Raw genomic sequence first — 26,118 nt, 5'->3', positions numbered from 1 at the left:
TAATTAGAGTAATTAAAAGTATTAACAATTTTCATAGTAGCATAATGAAAGGAACATTAATGACACTGTGGTGATGGGAGCGTGGTCGTGTGTCTGTCTGCGGGAGAGAGAGAGCGGTAAGGCTCATCACCTGGGTTGTAATTATCTCTAACACCTGTCTCTTGTTATAGTGATGCAGAGGGAGACTTAAAAGCTGCACCAGCTCACCAGTTCGAGAGAGAGAGAGTGACCTGAGAACACAAGCTCGACGCTACAGAGTGTTTAAAAAAATAGTTTTTTTTTTTTTATTACCTTATTGAGTGTTGTGAATTTACGAGAACTGACTGCATTAAAGAAACCTGAAGTCAGAAAATAAAAGACTTGCCTGCACTGCTTCGTTGTCTCCAGACTACTCCTTTGCCCAAAAAAACTCTCCCTACTACAGTGGTGCCGAAACCCGGGAATTTGGAGGACAACACCATTATGGGGTCTTCACCGCTGGGCAAAGTTATCAAATCCCTCGCCAGCATCCAGCAGACCCAGCATTAAGTCCTCATCGAGTTACGCCTGGAGCAGGAACAGCGTTTCCAACTCCTGCTCCAGGACAAAGCGGAGGACCGGCAGGTGTTCCGGAGCCTGATCGAGAGGGAGGAGGCTGGCGCTGCTTTGTATTAGTTCTGGTGGACTATGCAATGCGATATCGGAAGCAGTGCCCCTGCACAACATCTCAGCACGTAGTGTTGCGGAGGTACTCTTCAGAATAATCTCCCGAGTAGGGATTCCAAAAGACATACATTTTCATGTTAATGTGGGACTATAATTAAAACAGCCATTATTATTATTATTAGTAGTAGTAGTAGTAGTAGTAGTAGTAGTAGTAGTATTTATTTATTTTATTATTATTTTTTATGGAAAAAAAAAAAATTAATTATGTACTGGATGCCCACCTCTTCAAACACTACTACACCACTGTTTCCGCCCCCTGGCCAAGGAAGCTACTTTGTCTTAATTATCTCAGGATGAGTGAGTGGCCCCTAAAGCAATCATCTTTGTTTTTTTTTAAAAAAAAGGCTGTTATCTGCTTTAGTAAGGTCCATAAATAAAACGTAGCCCAGATTACAATGTCATGTTCCTTAGGACTCTAAAATCTGATCACAACAACAAGAACAAAAAATCCCTGAGCATTAAACATGCACACACACACATACACACACATCCACAGACGCGCAAAGAAAGAGATGATCTGTGTGTGTTGTTATCTGATGTCAGCTTGTCGAGACTGTCAACGCTGAGTGATCTAGGGCGATCTGATTGTGAGTATTCACAGATGTAAATAACCTTTTTCACTAGTTCAAGGTGGGCCATCTGTCCACTGTCATTTGTTTAGTTTATTACCATGAACCAAGGGACAGCACCACTGTCTGCTGCAGGCAGGAAAAGCAATAAATAATGACCTTTCTGTCTGAATTATAATCATCAAATTGTTGCCATGGCACAGATCTGTGGCACTAGCTCATAGCAGCAGGGAACCATCCAATCATATGCTGGACATATGGATCCTGCCCAGCACAAGTCTTGGAAATCGCTCCTAATGGAAAAAAGATTCCAATAAAATACACCTTGTACAAGTATAGTAAGTACGTATATGAGCACGGTAAAGTGTCAATTCTGAGATTTGTACAGTTTGGTTAGTTCACCCAAAAATGAAAATACTCTCATAATTTACTCACCCCCATGCCATCCCAGATGTGTATGACTTTCTTTCATCTGCTGAACACAAACAAAGATTTTTAGAAGAATATCTCAGCTCTGTAGGTCCATACAATGCAGGTGAATGGGTGACAACATTTTGAAGCTCCAAAATCCGCATAAGGGAAACATAAAAGTCTCTGGTGGTTAAATTCATATCTTCTGAAGCGATATGATAGGTGTGGGTGGGAAACAGATTTATATTTAAGTCCATTTTCCTTCACCTTCACTGCCTCCTTCTTCTGTTTTTGGTCACATTCTTCATGCTTATCACCCTCTAGTGGGCAAAAATAAGAATTTATGACCCACACCTATCATATCGTGTCTGAACACATGGGTTTAACCACTAGAGTCATATGGATTACTTTTATGCTCCCATTATTTGGATTTCGGAGCATACAAATTTTGACACCCATTCACTTGCATTGTATGGACCTATAGAGCTGAAATATTCTTCTAAAAATCTTCATTTGTGTTCTGCAGAAGAAAGAATGTCATATATAACTGGGATGCCAGGAGGGTGAGTGTATCATGAGAGAATTTTCATTTTTGGATGAACTATCCCTTTAAGGGGAAGAAAATGTGTAGAAAATAGTCAGCTTCTGTCATGTTACTGTATCAATTTTACATTTAACCGCAATTGCTTGACATGACAAATTACTTAAAACTTAAATGTGTTATTAATCAATGGGGTCCAAAAGTCTGAGACCACACTGAAAATTTGAGATTTAAAATCCAATTTAAACCTGGAAATATACAAAGTGTTAGTATTTTTTTAAAATTTTAAAACAAAGAAAAGTTATGATGTCAAATGAAGAAGATATATTTATGATTCTGCACTATTTCTAGTTCACTAATCAAGTGTAAATCAAATCAGATGCAAATCTGTGACATGTTGTGACCATGTTAACTAGTTTTTACAAAAGGTCAGATTTTATTATTACTATCAAAGCACACAAGATGCTCTTTGGAATATTTTTAAAATCAAACTAGTTGAAAATGAATCCGGTTCTGCACAAACTTGTAAAGTCTGTGCCAGCTGAAGTCTGTGCCATGCTGTCATTAAATCAAAAGGGGGGCAAAACAAATACAAACAAAATCTGAGATTAATTTTCATATTTCAATTTACCATTTCACTTAATTTGTTATGCTGACAGTTACATTTTTAATGAAAAAAAAAAAAGTTTTAAATGTAAATTAGAAAAATGCTAAATCAAAGCATTTTCATTTGTGGTTTCAGACTCTAGACCCCAATGTAGTTGCATAAGAAATAAAGCAATCAACAAAATCATACATTTCTTGCAATCCTGTTTCATAGAAAAGATTCTCAGCTTTCATTTAAAAATCAGCAGCAAAATTTTGTGTGCAGAGTAAGACTGATGACAATTATCTTCAGCTTATCAACTTTTGTTTCATAAAAGGGAACTGGAACAAGGCATGTGCGGAAAACTAATTTTGGCAAGAAAAATTATGGCGCGTAATGTTTGCAGATTTAATCCACTCTTGAAAATCTGCAATCGACAGTAACCTTGGAGTAAAATCGCCTTCAGTGGTCAAATTGTGATTCCAATTTCTTGCCTGAGATATAAACTGAATCACAATCATGGGAAATGAATCCAATCACAGAGGGGTGGTGCAACAATCTAGGTCAGTTTTCAAAAATGACTGCTACAGGCAATACGTTTAAGGCACGCACAGATTTGTTGAAATACGAATCAGTAATTCAGCTCTGAATGAGTAACACTCTGCTTGTGTTCTGTGTCTTATGTGTAGCTAATGTTTTATTTTTCCTGCTTATTTTTTATGATGAATTTATTCTTATTTACCTCTGTATCAACAGTACAGTGGATGAATTAGACAAAAAAAATAAAAAATAACAATCTTCTTTTTCCCTGGTCGCCACCACCCCCCTCCCTCCACACACACTCACACACCTTCCTTCCCATTTCTACAGCTTAACTTCATTGTCTCAAGCCCTTTCTTTCATCTTAAGACAAAGATTTATGTAAATCTTTGGGCCCCGGCGTTAATGCAAGCTGCAGTGTGAGAAATAGCATCCCTAAATCGCAGTATTGTTGTTGAAAATGACAAGGCAGCCCCCTAATCCCACAATGCGATCATCCAAATGTGTCATAATGCTCTGTGTAGGCAGGCAAATCTGAATATCAAAAAGACACCACGCACCTCACCAGAGCCTTCAGTTCTTCAGAACTGCTTTTTTAAAGAACTCACCCCGTTGTCACTTAAGGAAAAGGAAAAAAATATATAAAAAACAGAAATGTGACATTTGAGTGACTGCCTCAGTGTGCTGTTAAAAGAATTTTCTTTCTTTGTCTCAGTGTCGAAGTCCTTTTTTTGCTTTTTTTGTTTTCAAGCGTGACCTTCTCAATTCAAATCTAGACAATGTGTTTTTTTTATTATTTTGATTAGAAAAAGTTTGATAACTGACAGATTCATTGTTCGTGATGTAGAGCACAAGTTTGTGTACCCTATTTGTCCTATGTTGCTATCAGTACATTACTAGATAATACTATTTCATGTGACTTTACATCCCCAGTACAATACTACAGTATATACTATGTATATATATATATATATATATATATATATATATATATATATATATATATATACACACGCACGCACACACACACACACACACACACACACACACACACACACTGGCGGCCAAAAGTTTGGAATAATGTACAGATTTTGCTGATCACAAAGTATATTCAGGACATTACTTATGTAAAAAACAGCACCATCGCTATTTGAAAAAACTAATTTTTGATCAAATTTAGACAGGCCCCATTTCCAGCAGCCATTACTCCAACACCTTATCCTTAATCATGCTAAATTGCTAATTTGATACTAGAAAATCACTTGCCATTATATCAAACACAGTTGAAAGCTATTTGGTTCGTTAAATGAAGCTTAACATTGTCTTTGTGTTTGTTTTTGAGTTGCCACAGTATGCAATAGACTGACATGTCTTAAGGTCAATACTGTATTAAGTCAATAATGGCAAAAAAGAAACAGCTTTCTCTAGAAACTCATCAGTCAATCATTGTTTTGGGGAATGAAGGCTATACAATGCTTGAAATTTCCAAAAAACTGAAGATTTCATACAAAGGTGTACACTACAGTCTTCAAAGACAAAGGACAACTGGCTCTAACAAGGACAGAAAGAGATGTGGCATTCCAAATGTACAACTAAACAAGAGGATAAGTACATCAGAGTCTCTAGTTTGAGAAATAGATGCCTCACATGTCCTCAGCTGACAGCTTCATTGAATTCTACCCGCTCAACACCAGTTTCATGTACAACAGTAAAGAGAAGACTCAAGGGTGCAGGCCTTATGAGAAGGATTGCAAAGAAAAACCCACTTTTGAAATAGAAAAGCAAAAAGAAATGGTTAGAGTGGGCAAAGAAACACAGACATTGGACAACAGATAATTGGAAAAGAGTGTTATGGATCTAAACCCCATTGAGCTTTTGTGGGATCAGCTAGACTGGTACGTGAGAAGTGCCCGACAAGACAAACAACTATGGCAAGTGCTACAGGAAGCGTGGGGTGAAATGTCACCTGAGTATCTGGACAAACTGACAGCTAGAATGCCAAGGATCTGCAAAGCTGTCATTGCTGCACATGGAGGATTGTTTTGATGAGAGCTCTTTGAAGTAGTTCAAGAAGTTCTGAAATTTTTTTTCCAAATTGTAATAGTAATTTTTCATATTATTAATGTTCTGACTATACATTGTGATCAGTTGAATGCCACTTTGGTGAATAAAAGTACCAATTTCTTTCCATAAGAGCAAAATCTGTAAATTATTCCAAACTTTTGGCCACCAGTGCATATGTATATACACTATATTGCCAAAAGTATTCGCTCATCTGCCTTTAGACGCATATGAACTTAAGTGACATCCCATTCTTAATTCATAGGGTTTAATATGACATCGGCCCACCCTTTGCAGCTAAAACAGCTTCAGCTCTTCTGGGAAGGCTTTCCACAAGGTTTAGGAGTGTGTTTATGGGAATTTGTGACCATTCTTCCAGAAGCGCATTTGTGAGGTCAGACACTGATGTTGGACGAGAAGGCCTGGCTCGCAGTCTTCACTCTAATTCATCCCAAAGGTGCTCTATCGGGTTGAGGTCAGGACTCTGTGCAGGCCAGTCAAGTTCTTCCACACCAAACTCGCTCATCCATGTCTTTATGGACCTTGCTTTGTGCACTGGTGCGCAGTCATGTTGGAACAGGAAGGGGCCATCCCCAAACTGTTCCCACAAAGTTGGGAGCATGGAATTGTCCAAAATCTCTTGGTATGCTGAAGCATTCAGAGTTCCTTTCACTGGAACTAAGGGGCCAAGCCCAGCTCCTGAAAAACAACCCCACACCATAATCCCCCCTCCAGCAAACTTCACAGTTGGCACAATGCAGTCAGACAAGTACCATTCACCTGGCAACCGCCAAACCCAGACTCGTCCATCAGATTGCCAGATGGAGAAGCATGATTCGTCACTCCAGAGAACGTGTCTCCACTGCTCTAGAGTCCAGTGGCGGCGTGCTTTACACCACTGCATCCAACGCTTTGCATTGCACTTGGTGATGTATGGCTTGGATGCAGCTGCTCGGCCATGGAAACCCATTCCATGAAGCTCTCTACGCACTGTTCTTGAGCTAATCTGAAGGCCACATGAACTTTGGAGGTCTGTAGCGATTGACTCTGCAGAAAGTTGGCGACCTCTGCGCACTATGCGCCTCAGCATCCGCTGACCCCGCTCTGTCATTTTACGTGGCCTACCACTTCGTGGCTGAGTTGCTGTCATTCCCAATCGCTTCCACTTTGTTATAATACCACTGACAGTTGACTGTGGAATATGTAGTAGCGAGGAAATTTCACGACTGGACTTGTTGCACAGGTGGCATCCTATCACAGTACCACGCTGGAATTCACTGAGCTCCTGAGAGCGGCCCATTCTTTCACAAATGTTTGTAGAAGCAGTCTGCATGCCTAGGTGCTTCATTTTATACACCTGTGGCCATGGAAGTGATTGGAACACCTGAATTCAATTATTTGGATGGGTGAGCGAATACTTTTGGCAATATAGTGTATATATATATATATATATATATATATATATATATATATATATGATATGCCATATGCCTTCATAGTTATTTATTATAATTCTATAGGGGAGACCGGGGCTAGCTGTCATGTGGGGAAGTTGTCACATAAGCTGTATCTCAGTAACAGTAAGGTTTTGAGTCTAAATAATAATTGCACAAATGCTCGTTCTCTCTGGCAGCAGTTTTTAAATTTTATCTGAAATTAGAATAATTTTGTGAACTGTATCCTCTAAGCAAAACTTCCAATATCATCTATTGGCTCTTTGGAAACAATAAAACCACACTGGCTACATAATGAAGATTTTAACCAACAGGTAATTGGGACAAGAGTATTTTTCATATGTCACATTGTTAAAGGGGCAAGTTGTCACATGTGTTGTACTGTATATGTAACATTCATACATTTTATACAATTTTGTACAATTTCTGTTGGGCAGAACAATTTTTATATGTTTTTTTTTAATTATTATTATTATTCTACACTTTGCTATTTCATGATTTGTTTTGTGTTTAATAGGCCTAATAATTTTACTGAAAAGGATGTTTAGCAGAAAACATATAACAGCTGATTTGCTTTAAAAAATTCAGCATTTGTTGACTTTGTACAGTAAATGCGCCTCTACAGAAACTGACATTCAAAACTAAACCTACCCTGAGAATTACTGACTGGAGTAAAAAGTGTGACTAGCCACTGTCTCCCCTAAACTTGTGTTTGTGTGATGTGTTTTCTTGCTACTGTAAGTGACAATATTTACGCATCAACTGCAATTCTGTGCGACTCTGACTTGAAATGCTGCATTTGTTAAGCCTCAAATTGATTTAAACATATTTGATTAGTTTTCTTGTCATTTGTCATGCCGATCTGTCTGTAAGAGAGAGAGAAGAGGAGAAAGACCACTTTTGGAAACAGCCATGAAACAGCCATGCCAATCAATTGGACAAGCATAAGTTAGTTGAATAATAATGTTAATAATTACAACACTAGGGAAGTCTAGGGAATCCCCTGATTTGCCATGACTCACTCACTGAGCTATCTTCCACAGAGACTCAGTTCCAATAATTAAGAGCAGCACTCCACTTTTTCCCCTCATCTGCTATTTCCTCTGGACCAGGTACCAGTAACCGGGGGTTGGTGGGGGACAAAGATTCCACAACTCACTCTGAGTTCTATTTAGCAGTTTGAATTCACCCCCTCACCATCCAACAGTAAAATCTCGAGCCGTCACTTCAAGCACGGTGGGGGATTTTGTGGGAAAGAATAGTCATGTTGATATTGAAGTCTTAAGCCTCAGCATACCTGTCAACACTTGGGCTCAGCAGCGAGGACTGTGGCTTGAGTCACTTGTAGTTGCCTTTTAATAAGAGGGGAGGTCTGCACATGCTGTCAGACTGAGCCAAAATAATTCCATACCTTCTGAATAACCCAAGCGTGTCTTTAAATCCTGGTGCTGTTTATGTAATGGACATAAGCAGGAACAGGTTAATGAGAGGGTGAGCTCGGGCCTGCACACACACACACACACACACACACACACACACACAGGATCAGGCTGCTACACTGTGAAAATGGAGTTGAGGTGTGTGTAAGACAGAATCAATGCTCATCTTCCCACATATTCTTCGACTGTTTTAACAAGATGTGTAGAAATGTCACATTTTCAGTCAAATACATGATGTCATTTCCTTGTCCCCCCTAACCCACATAAACAATTTTCATGCACTTTAATGTGCAATAAGTTATTAAACTCTTGTTAAGCAATTCTACATTTATTTAGAATTTTTTAAAGGCAGAAGTGACCTTAAAAGGTGCTCACAGAAATAGACTTTAAAGATTGTTTATTATTAAATTAAATTACATTTTCTTTAATTGTATTTTATTGTATTTTATTTTAATACTAAAATAAAAATAATAAATTAAATTAAGAAAAAATTATTTAATTGTTCATTACAGCATATTTTGGTAAAACCTTATGGTCACTTAATTTTATTTAAAAAAAAATTGTATTTTAATTATATAAAATATATATTATAATAATTAAAAAATCATTACAACATATTTCTTTAACCTATAAAGTTCACTTTAAAATAAAAACAAATATGATATTATATTATATTATTACATTATATTATATGATACCATATTAAATTATATGATATATGATATCTTATATATTAATTTTATCTAAACTATAGACAGTAATATAGTGGAGAAAGACAAGATATCATAAAGAGCGAAAGGGGGAATAAAATCATAGGCCAACAAATCGCAAGCAAGGCTAGAATCTGCTTCGCCTGCATGAGCACCAAGGCTCAAAATTTCTGAAGCATGTGTGCAAACCGCTGCATCATAGTTGTGATTTTCACAGCTGTTGATATATTAATTGTTGATGCTAAAAAGCAAATTACAGATTTACTTTACCCTATTTTGTAAACTATCCTAAAATTAATGGTGAAAAGTAAAATGAATTATTCTCCCCCAAAATAATAAAAGTTGTTAATAGTTCTGAATTTAAGGAATGTTATGTGTGATGAATGTAAAATGGAGATGCTGAGGTTTTAAACCAGCATTTAAAAATGACTGTGAACACCACAATAGCTGGTTCAACACTCCCTAACATAGGAATTTACAGGAATGTGCAAGGAGAACAAGAGCATCCTACTTCTTCATTAAATCTTTCCCTTCAATCTCTCATTGACTGTTTTTTTTTTTTTTTTTTTTTGCTTGCTTTTCCTCTCTCACACCTCTCTCTCTCTCTCTCTCTCTCTCTCTCTCTCTCCCTTTCACAGGGAATAATCCCCCCTTCAGGAGACTTCAAAGAGCAGGGCCCGGCAGGGACTGGCTTATTTACCTGCCTGCCTTAAAACTGCTGTCAAATCAAAACTTGCTCTGGTCCATCTCTGTCCTGCATTGGCAGGGCTAATTGTGACCTTGGATTAATTTTTTATTGTTTTGAAAAAGAAAAAGTCACAATTAAATCAAAACAAGAAACATGTGGGATATGTTTGTATAGTTCTGGAGGCACCTGCCTGATTGATGTGAAGAGAATTTTTGGAGCTATTTACGGCAATGACTGTAATATCAGCCTAATATCATTTTATAGAATAATATTTGCAGTGTGCTGCATAATTTTCAGTCCTAAGGTAAAGCAACTATGCATGTTATAGTGGCCCCTAAAAGGACTGTCTTTAGAAACTGCATTAATGTCACTGCAATTTAAAACAAAATGTCAAAATGATTTAAATGATAACTACAATAAAACAATACTTTTACAAGAGATAAAAGTTTTGTAGATATTCAATTGTAACATTTAATAAATAAAACATACATTTTTAAGTGTCCAAATACGGGGCAATTGAGGCCACTGAATATTGAGTTCTTCCATACTTTCTCTCTCCATGTTTTTAATCTTGGATGGGGTATAGGGTAATCCAACCTCATTTTTAAGTGAGTGAAGTTTTAAACCCCTCTGGGATGTGTAGGGAGGTTTCGATGGCTGGCCGAGGGAGAGCATTACGTCGGGGTATTTAACACCGTGGAGAGTTGGGTACGAGGGGGCTTAATGATGGTGTATCAGCCGAGATGAGTGCTAATTCACCGCCCAGGGCCCAGGACGGATGAGGCACCTGCAGAGCCAGCCATCAGTCAGCTAGCCCACCCTCGACAGGTCCCACGAGGGAATCCATATCCCTCCAACTCACATTTACCAAGCAATGAGCTGACACATGGAGCTTCGGCACTCTTCACAAAATGGCCTCATAATGACAGATACACGTACAGTACTGATGTGTGTGCGTGTGGTAGTTTGCAATTGAATGAGGATTTCAAACTACTACTTAAGCAAATTAATGTTCTTTTTCTTTTCAATTTGTGACTAAATGTAGCAAGTTGTTTAGGTTTTAAATGTGATCTGCATCTAGAAAACACTTATCATTAAGCTTTAAACACAAACAAATTTTGTATGTTTATTTGTGCTAAAAATCTTGTATTCCCTCAAGATTTTCAACAAGAAAAGAACATGCCCGGGAGCTAATTATCTTTGGATTGCAGTAATGTAATCAGGGATACCATTGCCATGATAAACCAGGAAATATTGGGGATTTTGAAAATTATGAGTTACAGTCCTTTCTAGTAATACTAACCTAAATACTTCATCAGCTAAAAAATTCTCTTTTTGAGCACACTCCCTGTAAAATGATTTTTACAAATATATATATATATATAATAGTAAGTCTATAACATCATAGTAAACTAACGCTGTATAAAATCAGTGATGCTGTTTTAAAAAGAGTGACTTCATAAAGCAAATCCTTTGTCTGGCCCCTCCCCTCCCATTTTATTTCAGCTACTGAACCATTTTACATTTATAAAGACAGGTTTTATTTGATCTCAATAAGTTTGAATACTTGGAAATTGTGTAATGTAAAATAAATAGTAAACAGTAGTAAAGATTCTTCTTTTTTTTTTTTTATTATTCAAGACCTGCATACCCAAGTTGACTTAGTCCAAACAAGGGGCATCAGTTTCTAATGCTTGGAAGAAATAAGGGAGAAAAAAAGACTAATAATATACATAGAAGGGTGACTTTCAAAAACAAATTGTATAACACAAGTGAACATAATCGGCCATTTGAGATGAACCTACTGTATAAATGAGTGAACAAAGAGTGTGGTTGATCATGCAAAGCTCTCTTGCCTCTACAAAGTGCTACGTCTTTTTTAAGATGCAGATACCAGTCTAATACATTCTGGGAAGGGTTCAAAAGTATACATGGTGGGTCAGGTTGATTGATTCGTGTCTGTATGAATGTGGTCAGTTTTAGTAGTTCTTGATTACTCTAATTGTAGCCTTTGGTTGGAGGCAAAACACTTTGATCTGAATTGCACACATTTGAAGAGAAGACCATATACAGTGAGGTTTGGCTTGGCTATTAATACCTACACATTTGTGTCCCCTTAAAGTTGATTATTTTAGGTATATTATGAGTGAGTCTATTTTCTGTGTGAACGTGTACGTGTGCGAGAGAGGGAGAACAAGAGAGAGAAAGACTTTGTACACTTTCCAGACCTTTTTCTTTACTCCCAGGTTAAAAAATGATGAGACTAAATGACCAATAATGACTTGGAAAAGTCTCATGCTAATAGACCTGTACGATACAGGCCCCAAAATCAGGTATTACACCCAAAATCAGAGGACTGAAGGGCATTTGTTAAAAAAAAAAAAAGACAGACTACTGCCTCTGCTAGTCAGAATACACACACACACACACACACACACACACACACACACACAAAGATCAAGAAAGAGAGAGAAAACAAAATAATTCTGGGCAAGCATATACAATTATTTACAACCAAGATAAGAGTGAACAAAACATGAACTGCTGTATATGTAGCTACAGTAAAAGGTCAGACAACCTCTTAAACTCATCTGTACATTTTTAATTTTAGTTTTCACAATTGTATCCTGCCAAATGTGTGTACATATACATCATACACACACACACACACACACACACACACACATCATATTGCCTACACACATATTTCATTCCAGCCATTAAAAAAAAAAAAAAAAAAAAAAAAAATCCATTACTGACGAAAAAATCAGAGAGATAAACATGACAGGAGCCTCAGTATTTTTCCTGTAATCATCTTCCTGCTTAAGGGAAATTTCCATACATAATGTTGCGTGCCCCTTTGCCTAAAAATTCTGTTAGCAGTTTTCTTTCAATCAATTTCATCTTTATTTTCATACACCCAAGGCAGAAAAGAATTACTAAAACTCAAGACTTTTACAGTTACAGTGACAAAACATTTTAGAGACACACAATTTAAATTGGACTGCAAAAGGAAACTTTTGAAAAGAAAAAGGCAAAGAAATTATAATTGGAAATAATAATAATAAAAAAATAATAATAATTCTTTCCATTCTTTTTTTTGTAAAATGCCCCGGCATTATCCAATATTACAAATACTGGTATACTTTTACAGTAAACAAGAGAAATGTCATATATATATATATATATATATATATATATATATATATATATATATCCCATCACCAAAAAAAAAAAAAAAAAACAATATACACATGCCACTGTGACATTCAGAAAAACTTTATAAGCAAACTTGGGGTGGGGGTAATAAAAAAAAATTTGTTTAAAACACACATACATAGAAATAGCATTTTACCCTTGTAATTGTTTCAATACTGTAAACATATTTTAAGACAGAGTGCACTAAATGTTTGACTTTTTTTTTTCCTTCTTCTTCTTTAAGTTTCTGTAGTTCCTGATTTTTGTCCTATCTCTTCCTTGACTATTTGTAGCAAAAGAATCATATATTATTTTCAAGGGACGCAGTCTTGTCCTGAAGTTTGTGCAGTTATATGTACATATGCATACATATATACACACATAGACACACATTAGTATTGTGCTGGCTACTTTTCATTTTAAATCATTTAAATGATGTGATATCTATTTTTATCGGTCATTATTTTAGAAGCAGATTAAAACCACATGGAAAATATATATATATGTGTGTGTGTGTGTGTGTGTGTGTGTGTGTGTGTGTGTGTGTTATTTTTATTCTTTGCTTCACAAAAAGTGTTGCATTTGTCTTATAAGACAATAAATAGGAAGATCAGTATTCAAGGCACACTCATGTCAAATTGAATGGCAGTACAAAAACTGTCCAAATAAATTAATTTCATTTTTATAGTGCCAGCATTGTGAAAGCCAAGCCTATCAACACTGGCACTTCAATCTCAGATGCTCCCTCTAGCAAGGCCCAATAAATCAGTTTTTTAACATAATTTCTTGCTCAGAAGCCGTTTTCTCCCTTGTTTTTAAATGTGTAAATCATAATAAAGTGCGGGTAAACTGCAAAGAGATGTGTATGCTTACTTTCTCTCTCTCTCTCTCTCTCCCTCTCTCTCTCTCTCTCTCTCTCGTGCTCTCTCTCTGTCTCTCTCTCTCCCTCTTTATTATTTATTTATTTGTTTATATAAAACCACAATATTTCTTCGGTTCAATCATTTGTGGTGGTTAGGGTCTCATGTTGAAAGAAGACTGTTTAACTGCTAATAAATCAGGGCTGTGATTTAGGCTGACAGAGGCAGCCCTTTTTGCAAAAAAAAATAATAATAATATATATATATATATATATATATATATATATATATATATATATATATATATATATATAGAAGAGAAAACAAAAAAAAGAGAAAATTCAGCTGTGCATTCTGTAAGCGTGATGCTACTTCTGAGAAAGCGTTCAACTACACATCACAGGAAGTCCTGAATGAGAGGAAAGAAAGAAAAAAATGTCTTACTGTTTTAGCACACGCTCAACAGGTTATGACATACACTCACTGTGCAATTGACTAATCTGCATACTTGCCGATGGCTCTAACACACGGGATATAACCAGATTAACCAGATATCATCGTTAATATCATACATGTTTTAACTATCACAAAGTCTATAATCAGATTTACTATGCAGTATAAATTTGTTTCTCAAAATGATTGATAAATATATATATATATATATATATATATATGTGTGTGTGTGTGTGTGTGTACAAAAATGCATAGGGCTGTTTCAAGTGATTTAACAAACATTTTAATAGAATGACAATATTATTGAATGTATAATTGAATTTGCTCCTACTATCTAATCTGGTTAAAGTGGTAACTCCCTCTAGAACTGCAGACCCTAATACCCATAAATGAAACAACAGAACTGAACACAAAAGAACAAAGTGTAGATTTAAATGTCAGTCAATGGAAAACAGAATGGTGGTGCTCTGCCTTGCTTTTGACTAATGTGCTATTAGCTTTACTAACCCAAATTGGACTGCAGACCGTTCTCTCTCTCTCTCTCTCTCTCTCTCTCTCTCTCTCTCTCTCTCTCTCTCTCTCTCTCTCTCTCTCTCTCTCTCTCTTTTCTCCCTTCTCCTCTGTGTGTGTGTGTGTGTGTGTGTGTGTGTGTGTGTGTGTGGGCAGGTTTAAGTGGTTTATGAGGACTTTTTTTTAGGTTACAAACTGGTAATTACAAGGGTATTATGCTATAAATTTTAGTTTATGAGGACATTTCTATATTCCCCATAATTCAAATAGCTTAAAAAACATACTAAATGATGTTTTATTGAAAATGTAAAAATGCAGAAAGTTTTTTGTGAGGGTTTAGGGGTAGGGTTCTTTTTATAGTTAGGGGTAGGGTCATTTTTATAGTTTGTACAGTATAAAAATCATGATGTCTATGGAAAGTCCTCATAATGATAGCTGCACCAACGTGTGTGTGTGTGTGTGTGTGTGTGTGTGTGTGTGTGTGTGTGTGTGTGTGTGTGTGTGTGTGTGTGTGTGTGTAAATTGCTCTCCTAGTGTATGAAAACTGTTTCATTCTCTGGCCTAGATGTCTGTCCTTTTAACTTTACAGCAATGTAGTCTGACGAGCCACTTTTATGTGAAGGATGGAGTCGATTCATGACATTTAGGGGTGCTTGGCAGTGTAATATGTGTAAGTGTGCAGACAAGGGGAGGGCTGTGAATAAGCTGAACCCGAGGATGGCTGAGATCAGATAGCAGACTTGGCAGAAGTAGCTATGCAGCTCACCCTGAGTTGTTTTAAAGCTCACAAAGAGAGCTAAAAAGCCGTCATCCTTCTACTCACTAATGTGCTGTTCAGCAAAATCAAACTGCTTTGATTAACTGCAATGGGATAAAAATTCACTATGGACAATTTGAGTGAGAGCATGTGACTAGCGTTGTCTGGGTTGGTACTAGGTACAGATAAGCAGCTGCTTTCGCTTTCAAATGTTTTTATAGTCTCCTCTCCCTGATTTCAGGTCCTTAAGAGTGGACGAGGATTTCAGCCACACAGTTTTCTTTAGATCTACTGTAAAACTGATATTCAGTGCTACATACCCAATTAGATTGACATGTTTACAATCAGTTCATGCTACAAGATCTAAGGATTGTTGTCCGCTCATTTTTAATGAATAAGCATGTATAATAAACAAAAAAACAAAAGGAACAAATAGCTTTCTCAGTTCAGCTTTTGAAATTTAAGAAATTGAATGCGGCTTCTCTTCAAGAAATTACATGTGTATCTTAAATAATCTACATTGTAAGCAGTGGCCTATGGATTTCTCAAACGATACTCTGTTTGGCAAAAAAAAAAACTAAAAAATAAATAAAATCTCAGGACGTCTTTTGGGTAAAAAACATATTATAAAAAAAAAAATAATATATATATATATATATATATATATATATATATATATATATATATATATATATATATATATATATGTATACTATATCATCCAATCTCAGCACTGGAAAAAAAAAAATATGAATATGGAATTAAATGAAACTGCACATGCCAAACAATTTTTTTAAAATCCAATAAATACAGAAATTATTGCACAGTTGAAGGCTCCTTTTTAAATATTGTCTAAATGTATCCACTAATAGAATGCTAGAAATAACCAGCTCCGAATTAATCACCCCCCCCCCCCCATCCCCATCCCCATCCCCATCACGCCTCATCCTCTTTTTTTTTGTGTGCATTTTTCCTCTTCTTGTTTAAAGTCTTAAACTTTCTCAGTTGGCAGTTTCTTAGGACAAATCTAACTCAAACCATTAACTTGAAAACAAACAAACAGACAACCAACCAAAAAAAAAAAAAAAAAACAGAGTATCCAGCTACCCCTTTTATAATCAAGGAATTGTGAGGCAAAATAGGAAATCTGGCTTAGCTTCTCTCTGCTTGTTCAATTTTGACCTCATTCGTCATCAAATGTTCCCCATGCCACTTTTTCATGTGTTTCTCGAGCGTGCTGTAGACGCTGAAGGGCATTTGGCAAATGTCACAGCGGTACACTTCCTTACCGAGCTGGCCGTGTGTCTTCATGTGGCGAGTGAGCTTGCTGCTCTGGGCACAGGCGTAGTTGCAAAGCTCACACTTGTAGGGCCTCTCGCCTGTGTGGCTGCGTCTGTGCACTGTCAGATTGCTACAGTTCTTGAACACCTTTCCACAGTACTCGCAGGTGTCACTCCTCCGGCTCTCTTTTGAGCTGGGCCGGCCAGGTCCGGGCCCCCCACCCAGGTGCGGGGTGCTGCCTCCGCTAGCTGTACCACTACGGCCGGAGAGGCCCCCGTCCAGCAGGTCCCCTGGTGGTGTGGAGAATCGCAGACTGCCGTTTTCGGAGGAGTGTTCCGAGGAAGTGGCAAATGGAGATTGTCTGGAATCGGTGAAGCCAAGAAAGGGATCTTTGATGAAGTGGCGGGATGACGCGTAGCCAACCAGCCACTGGGAGTAGACGTTTTCAGATGGGATTAGGGGAGCTGGGGGTATGTCCAAGTCCTTCTCTATTTTGATCCTCTTGTTCGAGGAGTTAGAGAGGCTGGGGCTGGTGATGGGAGTGGGCTTGCGGGGAAACAGGCCTGAGAAAGAGTCACCAGAGCCACAATTCCTTCCATTCACTGTCGCACGCTCCACTTGGTCCATTTCCCCCACTACTGAATCGTCGACGCCTGCGTCCCTCTGCCCTTCCGAGATCCTTTTGGAGAACGTAAGCCGTTTACGATTGTCAGCTATCAAGTTATTGTACTGCTGGATGGAGGTGAGCCCCACATTTTCCACCATCTTACCCAAGGAGAGGTTCGTCTCATCCAAATGTGGTTTTGAGCCATTTTCCCTGTTTCGACTGAACTCAGAGTCCATGCTGAAGTTTGACTCAGGCCTGCTCTCATTTTCGAGCTCCTCTTCTTCTTCCTCTTCCTCCTCCTCCTCGTTATCGGGCCCCATGCCCTCACCTCTGAAGTCGCCATCCCTGTTCTTCATACCCTCCCCAGTGACATCACTTGTGCCCGGCTCGGGTGAGCTGGTAATGGACAGACCATCGTCAGAGCGCCCAGTCATGGAGCCAGACTTATGCATGTGGGTCTTCATGTGGCGTTTCAATTTGCTAGCTTGAGAACAGGCATGGTCACACAATTGGCACTTGTAGGGTTTCTCACCTGTGTGGCTTCGCCGATGTACGACCAAATTACTCTGAAACTTGAAAGTCTTACCGCAGAACTCGCAGGACTTTGTCTTGCCTTGTGTCTGAGGAGGGGTGGTGCTATTAGGGGGCATAGGTGGCAACGGAGGGGTGCTCAGAAAGGGTGACTTGGGGCTGGGCTGGAAGGGGTTGGGATTGAGGAGGCGATGCATAGGGTTGGCACGGCTTGGTGACAGTGGTGGAGTGGAGTTGTTGTTCCCAGCAAGCTCCCTCAGCCGTCGGGAGAAATCCATGGATTGGGACTCGATGGCCATGGGTGTCATGCGCATCACTCTCTCAAAGGCACTGGGATGCTGGGAGATTAAACCCATTTCCTCTGCACTAAGGCGTTCCAGGCGATGGGGGTCTAGGTGATGGCGTGGAGGGGGGCTAACAAAGGGTGGTGTATTAGGGAGACGGTTTTCCATGAAGCCTGGTGGGGGCTCCCGTAGTAGGGGCCCAGTCATCCGTAGGAGGTGGAAGGGGTTATTGTCTCCCAAGAAGTTGGTCAGTGGGGACTGAGGTATGGATTCAGCACCGATGGGGGGAGGAATGGAGATCCGTGGAGTCAGGGAGGTATTCAAGGGGTTAGTCTCCAAATAGATGCGGATCCCGTGTGTGTTTTGAGCATGCTGTAGTAGGAACCAGGCGCTGGTAAAGGGCTGTTTGCATGTCGTACATATGTAACTTGAAGGTTCATCTCTACCTGCAAATCAAGCAAAAAACAACAACGATTTTTATTGGAAAGTCATTATATAGGTGTCAGGTAAAAACCCCTGTGAGAAATGTTCCTAGACATTTCAGTTTGGTGAATTAACCCACATGGTGTAGCTGTTCTAAAAGCAAATCTGATGGAAAATATGGCATGGGGTCAAGGAATGATTACATGTTTCAAAGTACAAACTTTTTTCTTTTTCATTTGACATACTTATATTGAAATTTGCCTCACACTTTGGGCAATAGGCAATGTCTCTCCCTTCATGCTGTCAATGAACAGGGCAGCTCATCCTGAATAGACCTGTGACAAGTGCATTTCTATGCTACGCTGTTAAGGGTTGGTGCTGTGGGAATACTACATTCCTTATTTCAGTTCTTCTTTAATCTTCGCTTTTACAAACAGCTGACTCATTTTAGAAGCATAATGCCAAGGCGATACCACTCTAAACTGGGAAAGCCTCCAAGCACTGAGACTGTCCTAGGATGCCAGAGTAATATGCCACCAAATTGGAAAAGTACAACTTAAACTGAGATTTAGTGGGCTCTCATCACTATCAAACAAATAATCTTGTCCCTTCAAAGAAACGGATAAAAAAAATGAGAGAGGGGGTTGGGGGGAGGGGAACACACATCAAGATAAATTGTTTCAAATAAAGAGTGAAAACACTGCTTGTGATTTAAGAGGCTATGGGGTGGGGGAGGAAAAAGTGCACTGGTCTGAGTGTTAAAGTCGGTGGCATTTAAAAAAGCTTAAGGGTATTATTTACTGTTCCATTAAGAATTTCTCAAGATTGTTTTTTTCTTACTTCCTCTTACGTTTTTGTTTTATCCCATTGTTATACATCCTGGAATATATATATATATATATATATATATATATATATATATATATATATATATATATATATATATATATACATACATACACATTCAGTCTTCCACAGTTCTGATCATGTAATTTAACATATGCTTAACATATGCTTAAGTTAATATATAATGGGGTTCAAAAGTCTGAGTGCAGTTCTAAAAATACTTTGATTATGCATTTTCTAATTTAATACAGTTTTATCATTACAAATTTCATAAAATATTTGGCATAACAATGTAAGTGTAACTTGAAAAATCATTAATTTCAGAATTTCTTAGTATTTTGGTATGTCCTCCTTTTGTTTTAAGCACTCAAGCTGGCATGGACTCCACAGATTTGCACAAAACCTGATGATCCATGTTATTCCAGCATGATTTAAAATGATTTGAGAAAGATCTAAAGACTGTCTTCAATTGAACAACAAAATCTGACCTTTTATACAAATGAGTTATGATGGTATATCCCAAATGTGCCTACATTTGATTAGTGACCTATTAAATAGTGCAGAATCTTCAATATAAATGATTAATTTTACGTCATGCTGTTCAAAATCCTAAGACATTCTTTTAATTTACAGTTTTAAATTATAATTTGAAAGCCAGATTTTCAATGCGGACTAAGACTTTTGAACCCTGCTGTATTTCGAAGTGAAGTGAAGTAAACTTTAGGTGTGAAACAGTGTGAACAGTATTAGTTATTTTGATTAGAGGATGTGCTAAAAACTAAAGAGGCTTCTGTGCTTGGTGTGGCTCTGGAGCTTTAACTATACATAACTAACTGATGATACAACTTCACCGTTACACAGGTTCTGCCATGCAAAGGGGACTCATTACCATGGCAGCACAAACAAGCCATGTGTACGAAAGAAAAAAGATGCTAAACCATCTCTCATGCCTTACTCCTGGGGCACTGGTGTAGAAAAAACAGATCTACAAAGTCGAAATGGTAATTGTGTACTCCTAAATGAGTTTCATTTATTTATTAAATGAAAGCTTGCTGTTCTGGCCTAATGCAGCAATTTAGGATATGCAGGAAAACATATGCTGCAGTAATTGCCCGGGTATTTGATTTCTGACTGTGCTTTGTGTACCTTTATGAGTGTTTTCATGTATATGTATGTGTGCGAAAGAGACAGAGTGCCAAGAGAACAATGAGGCGGCAGTCACACACAGGGCAACAAGGAGTTGGGACTATGAAGCCCTCATGGGTGTCTATTTCAATCATGGCCATTGTGAAGGATCAAAAAGAGCAGGGAGAATGAATGGTTAGTATCTGTTCTAGCATTCCTTTACATGCTCCCGAAGTGCAAAGCTTAACAGGGGAGTGTGTTTTCATTTGAAAGAAACAGAGACAAGGAATTATATACAGCAATAGCCTAAAGCTTCATCTTATTGGTATACCAAGATGCAATATTTCATCAAAGAATTTGAATAGTAAGTACACTAAAATGTAAATTAGTAAAAAATTTGTAGTGCCATTCCAGGATAGGCACATATGAAATTGTACATTTCACAATTGCTGCATTAACAACAACAAAAAACTGTAACCTACGAAATGTGACATTTTTAATAGCACATTGTTTTGCAAAATTTTTTGTATTAGGTACCACCACAGGCGCTTCAGTAAGGATCAAACACCCTTTTATTGACACCAAAACACAGAAACAAATATTTGTTCCTTTGCACTCATAGTATAGCGGATATATTTTAGCATTAATGTTAATATTATTAAAATGAACATTATTTTAAACAAAAAACAATCACATTTGTGACCGAAAAACAGACACGCCAAGTAGCTTCCTATCAAACTATATATAAAGATTAATTGTTTTTGATTTAACAGCCCCCACCCCCAATTTTTATTTTATTAATATATTTTTTATATTTATACATGCTAAATATATTTATTTCTGTTTTTTAGGTTTAAAGAAGCAAAACTGAAACCATTCCAAGTACCCCCTGAAACCTGCATAAGTGATTGGAAAACAGTGTTATAGCATCCTTTTGCAAATAGAAGTATTGTCATGATCAGTTTAAACAAAGCGACTTTTTCAGATGCTATGTGTTATGTCCATTTATGTCATTAAAACTATCCAGAGAAAAAATGCCCAATTAATGCCCTTTACACGGTATAAAGACCTTCAAAAGATAAAGCATTTTCAAGCACTTAACAAATGCATTTTAAAGGTTTGCTGGGAAAAGCATTCCCAATGGACGCTATTACAGTATGTGGCTGATGTGTGTGCTCAGAATAACAGCTGTTTACCTCTGCAGTCTACCCTTGTCCTGTAAAGCCTTTGACTTAATTATAGTGGACAGAGCATAAGCTGTAGCACAATGACCATGTTTTTTTCCCCAGTCTCTCAAGGCCTACATATATGCACACACACACACACATACACACACACATAGACACAATCCTCCACCCTCCTCTTGTTGTTTTATGACAGATGCTTTCAAAGACTAATGCTCCATGTAAAGGAGGCCTGGAAAACAAGCAGCGTCTGTGTTTACCAGGCACTGTCTTTTTCCTCTATGTGTGTGTGAGAAAGAGAATCTTTCTCTACACTAACTACCGGTGCGTAAAACATAGGCTATTATACGAGCGGATCCTCTCGGCAACCAACAGAAGTCGTCAAGGGGGCGAATGTTCATTTCTGCCCCACAATTAAGAAGAATCAATGGCCGCTGCCTGAAATGGTATTTGTGGCCATGCTGAAAGGACTCGGGCATGAGTTTATTGAGAAGTGTTCAGCGCCTGCACTCCCGGGGGGATCGGAGTCCGATGCAGATGGCAAATAAAGTATGCAGCCCGAGGCGAGAGCACATTATGCTAATTCTAATGTCAGCTGTACTTTAATATACAGCTCTATTTAATCACCCTATTATTTCACATTTCCATATGAAAAAAGGAAGAGAGAGGGGGAGAGCGAGGGAGAAAAATAGAGAAAACCAGCAGCACTTCTCTTGCTACTAACACTATGATTGTGCTCAGGTTTAGGTAGATGTGTCCCCGGTTTTTCTGTCAGCATGGGGCGCTGTAGCTATTCACTAATGGGGACTTGTGTCAACACACATTTACACACACATTTATACCTAAAATAAACCATATTGAATCATATACAGGCACACGTATAATACCTCAGCTAATACGATATGAAATAATGGTGAATGAGTTTATTACATATGCTGTATATAATATATATATATATATATATATATATATATATATATATATATATATATATATACTGTATATAGTTGAAGTCAGAATTTTACATACACCTTAGCCAAATACATTTAAACTCAGTTTTTCACAATTCCTGACATTTAATCGTAGAAAATTTTCCTGTCTTAGTTCTTTATTTTAAGAATGTGAAATGTTAGAATAATAGTAGGGATAATGATTTATTTCAGCTTTTATTTCTTTCATCACATTCCCAGTGGGTCAGAAGTTTACATACACTTTGTTAGTATTTGGTAGCATTGCCTTTAAATTGTTTAACTTAGGTCAAACATTTTGGGTAGCCTTCCACAAGCTTCTCATAATAAATTGCTGGAATTTCGGCCCATTCCTCCAGAAAGAACTGGTGTAACCGAGTCAGGTTTGTATGTCTCCTTGCCTGCACACGCTTTTTCAGTTCTGCCCACAAATATTCTATCGGATTGAGGTCAGGGCTTTGTGATGGCCACTCCAGTACCTTGACTTTGTTGTCTTTAAGCTATTTTGCCACAACTTTGGAGGTATGCTTGAGGTCATTGTCCATTTGGAAGACCCATTTGCATCTGATGTCTTGAGATGTTGCTTCAAAATATCCACAAATTTTCCTTCTACATGATGCCATCTATTTTGTGAAGTGCACCAGTCCCTTCTGCACAAAGCACCCCCACAACATGATGCTGCACCCCAATGCTTCACGGTTGTTCTTTGGCTTGCAAGCCTCACCCTTTTTCCTCCAAACATAATGATGGTCATTATGGCCACAAAGTTGCATTTTTGATTCATCAGACCAGAGGAAACTTCTCCAAAAAGTAAGATCTTTGTCCCCATGTGCACTTGCAAACTGTAGTCTGGCTTTTTTATGGAAGTTTTGGAGTATTGGCTTCTTCCTTGCTGAGCAGCCTTTCAGGTTATGTCAATATAGGACTCGTTTTACTGTGGATATAGATGCTTGTCTATCTGTTTCCTCCAGCATCTTCACAAGGTTCTTTGCTGTTATTCTGGGATTGATTTGCACTTTTCGCACCAAAATACATTCATCTCTAGGAGACAGAATGCATCTCCTTCCTGAGTGGAATGATGGCTGTGTGGTCCCATGTTGTTTATACTTGTGTACTATTGTTTGTAAAGATGAAGGTGGTACCTTCAGGCATTTGGAAATTGCTCCCAAGTATGAACCAGACATGTGGAGGTCCACAATTTTTTTTCTGAGGTCTTGACTGATTTCTATTGTTTTTACCATGATGTCAAGCAAAGAGGAACTGAGTTTGAAGGTAGGCCTTAAAATACATCCACAGGTACACCTCCAATTCAGTACACCTCCTTTCAGAAGCTAATTGGCTAATTGTCTAAAGGCTTGACATCATCTTCTGGAATTTTCCAAACTGCTTAAAGGCACAGTTAACTTAGTGTATGTAAACTTCTGACACTGGAATTGTGATATAGTCAATTAAAAGTGAAACAATCTGTCTGTAAACAATTGTTGGAAAAATTACTTGTGTCACGCACAAAGTAGATGTCCTAAACGACTTGCCAAAACTATAGTTTGCTAATATTAAATCAAGTTAAAAAACTTAATATTTATTTATAAATAAATAATATTAAATTAAGTTTTTAAAGCGGTTAAAAAATTAGTTTTAATGACTTCAACCTAAGTGTATGTAAATTTCTGACTTCAACTATATATACATATATAGTACAGTATAAATACAAAATATGCACAAAAAAATAAAATAAAATAAATAAAAATAAAAGACCAGGGACACTTAAGGAAGTAAAAATTATGACTTTTGATGTAATGTTATCTTTAATCATTTAACACACAAAAGCATAGACCTAAATCACTGCAAAATAGCTTAGTTTTCTTTTTTTTTCTTTTTTTTTGGGGGGGGGGGCATTGGTGCAATGAATTCTGACAGAAGACCTCTCCGATTTCTCTGATTCTTAAATGAAAGGGTCAAATAGCAGCATGCACGTTCTCCTGATAAGTTTGGAGTGATTAGTTTCTCATGCTGAGCACTGGCTGATTCTATTTTCAATTAGATATTCCCAACGAGGCCTAGCTGCCGGGCAGGAGAGGAGACAAGAATGAGGATGGTATTGTGTGAAAGTGTGTGTCATCGGCAGTATCAGTCGTGCATGCAGACCCCAATTAAATTAAAGAGAAATTATCACTCATAACAATCGTAACTCTCCGCACACACAGACGTAAACGGCATGCAAATGCCGGGCTTTAAGACACATTAAGCGAAAAATATAAAGATGACAGTTAATAGGTTTCAACATCTCACTGAGTGGTACAATGAGCCACTTTAGCTTTCATTCTGAAAATTAAAAAAAGAGACAGAGAAATGAGAGGACATGCATTTTTGGCTTTTCTGCTGTCGTATTTTACAGTCAGTGTTACAAATTGCAATGACATACCACATTATTTTGTGGTTGTTGTTAAAAGTGAAGTGCCCGACTTTGATCGTAAATTGCACCTAAGGACATCCTTTGCGAATGGATTGTCTTTTGTTGTCCGCACCATTAATGACATTTAAAATTAAACTCTGAATTAATATATCATTAATGGATAAAGAAAAGAGAGCTGACGAGCACAGATGTGCTAAATGTGTGTGTGTGTGTGTGTGTGTGTGTGTGTGTGTGTGTGTGTGTGTGTGTGTGTGTGTGTGGGCAGGTTTAAGTGGTTTACGAGCACTTTTTTTTAGGTTACAAACTGGTAATTACAAGGGTATTATGCTATAAATGTGGTTTATGAGGACATTTCTATTGTCCCCATAATTCAAATCGCTTAAAAAACATACTAAACGATGTTTTATTGAAAATGTAAAAATGCAGAAAGTTTTTTGTGAGGGTTAGGTTTAGGGGTAGGGTTAGGTTTAGGGGATAGAATCTATAGTTCATACAGTATAAAAATCATTATGTCTATGGAGAGTCCTCATAATGATAGCTGCACCAACGTGTGTGTGTGTGTGTGTGTGTGTGTGTGTGTGTGTGTGTGTGTGTGTGTGGTGTTTGAATGAGAAAGAAAGAAAGAGAGAGACTGAGCAGGCAAATCAGATTGTTTTGTGAGGACAAAGGAGCAAAACTCTTCTGGAATTTTTAATTTTTGTCACAATAAAGGCTGGTTATAAATTGAGGGGGAGGGAGAGGAAAGGGGGAGAGAAATGGGATATAGCATCTTTTAATGAGGTGTTCATTTGCTGACAGTGGTTTTCACTATAGGGACTTCATTTAGGCTGTCATTAAGTTATTATCTAGCTTAAAGAATTTTGCCATCCTGTAAGTAGTGTGTTGGGTCTGGATGCTTTTCTCTCTCTATTAGTGGAAGCGTGCCGCGCTGGCCTGGACGACTGCCTGTGTTTTGTTTGGCTGTCGTTCACACA

General features: G+C 37.7%; 1 protein-coding gene across 3 annotated transcripts in view; it reads right to left on the bottom strand.

Annotated features, from left to right (window-relative positions):
* Nucleotides 1-11,282: 11,282 nt before the first annotated feature.
* The window catches only part of LOC127411562 (B-cell lymphoma/leukemia 11B-like), a 64,921-nt gene continuing 50,085 nt past the window's right edge, over nucleotides 11,283-26,118 (bottom strand). For 2 of the 3 annotated variants that reach the window (XM_051647248.1, XM_051647249.1), the window contains one exon: nucleotides 16,431-18,631. In XM_051647248.1, the coding sequence (XP_051503208.1) occupies nucleotides 16,635-18,631 (1,997 nt within the window). In that variant the 3' untranslated portion in view covers nucleotides 16,431-16,634. Of the gene's footprint in view, nucleotides 14,172-16,430; nucleotides 18,632-26,118 lie in introns of those variants that run through there. The other variant, XM_051647250.1, reaches the window with a different exon arrangement.

The sequence above is a fragment of the Myxocyprinus asiaticus genome, chromosome 20, assembly GCF_019703515.2.
Source record: "Myxocyprinus asiaticus isolate MX2 ecotype Aquarium Trade chromosome 20, UBuf_Myxa_2, whole genome shotgun sequence".
Classification (NCBI taxonomy): domain Eukaryota; kingdom Metazoa; phylum Chordata; class Actinopteri; order Cypriniformes; family Catostomidae; genus Myxocyprinus; species Myxocyprinus asiaticus.
This window is presented reverse-complemented; position numbering and strand designations above follow the sequence as displayed.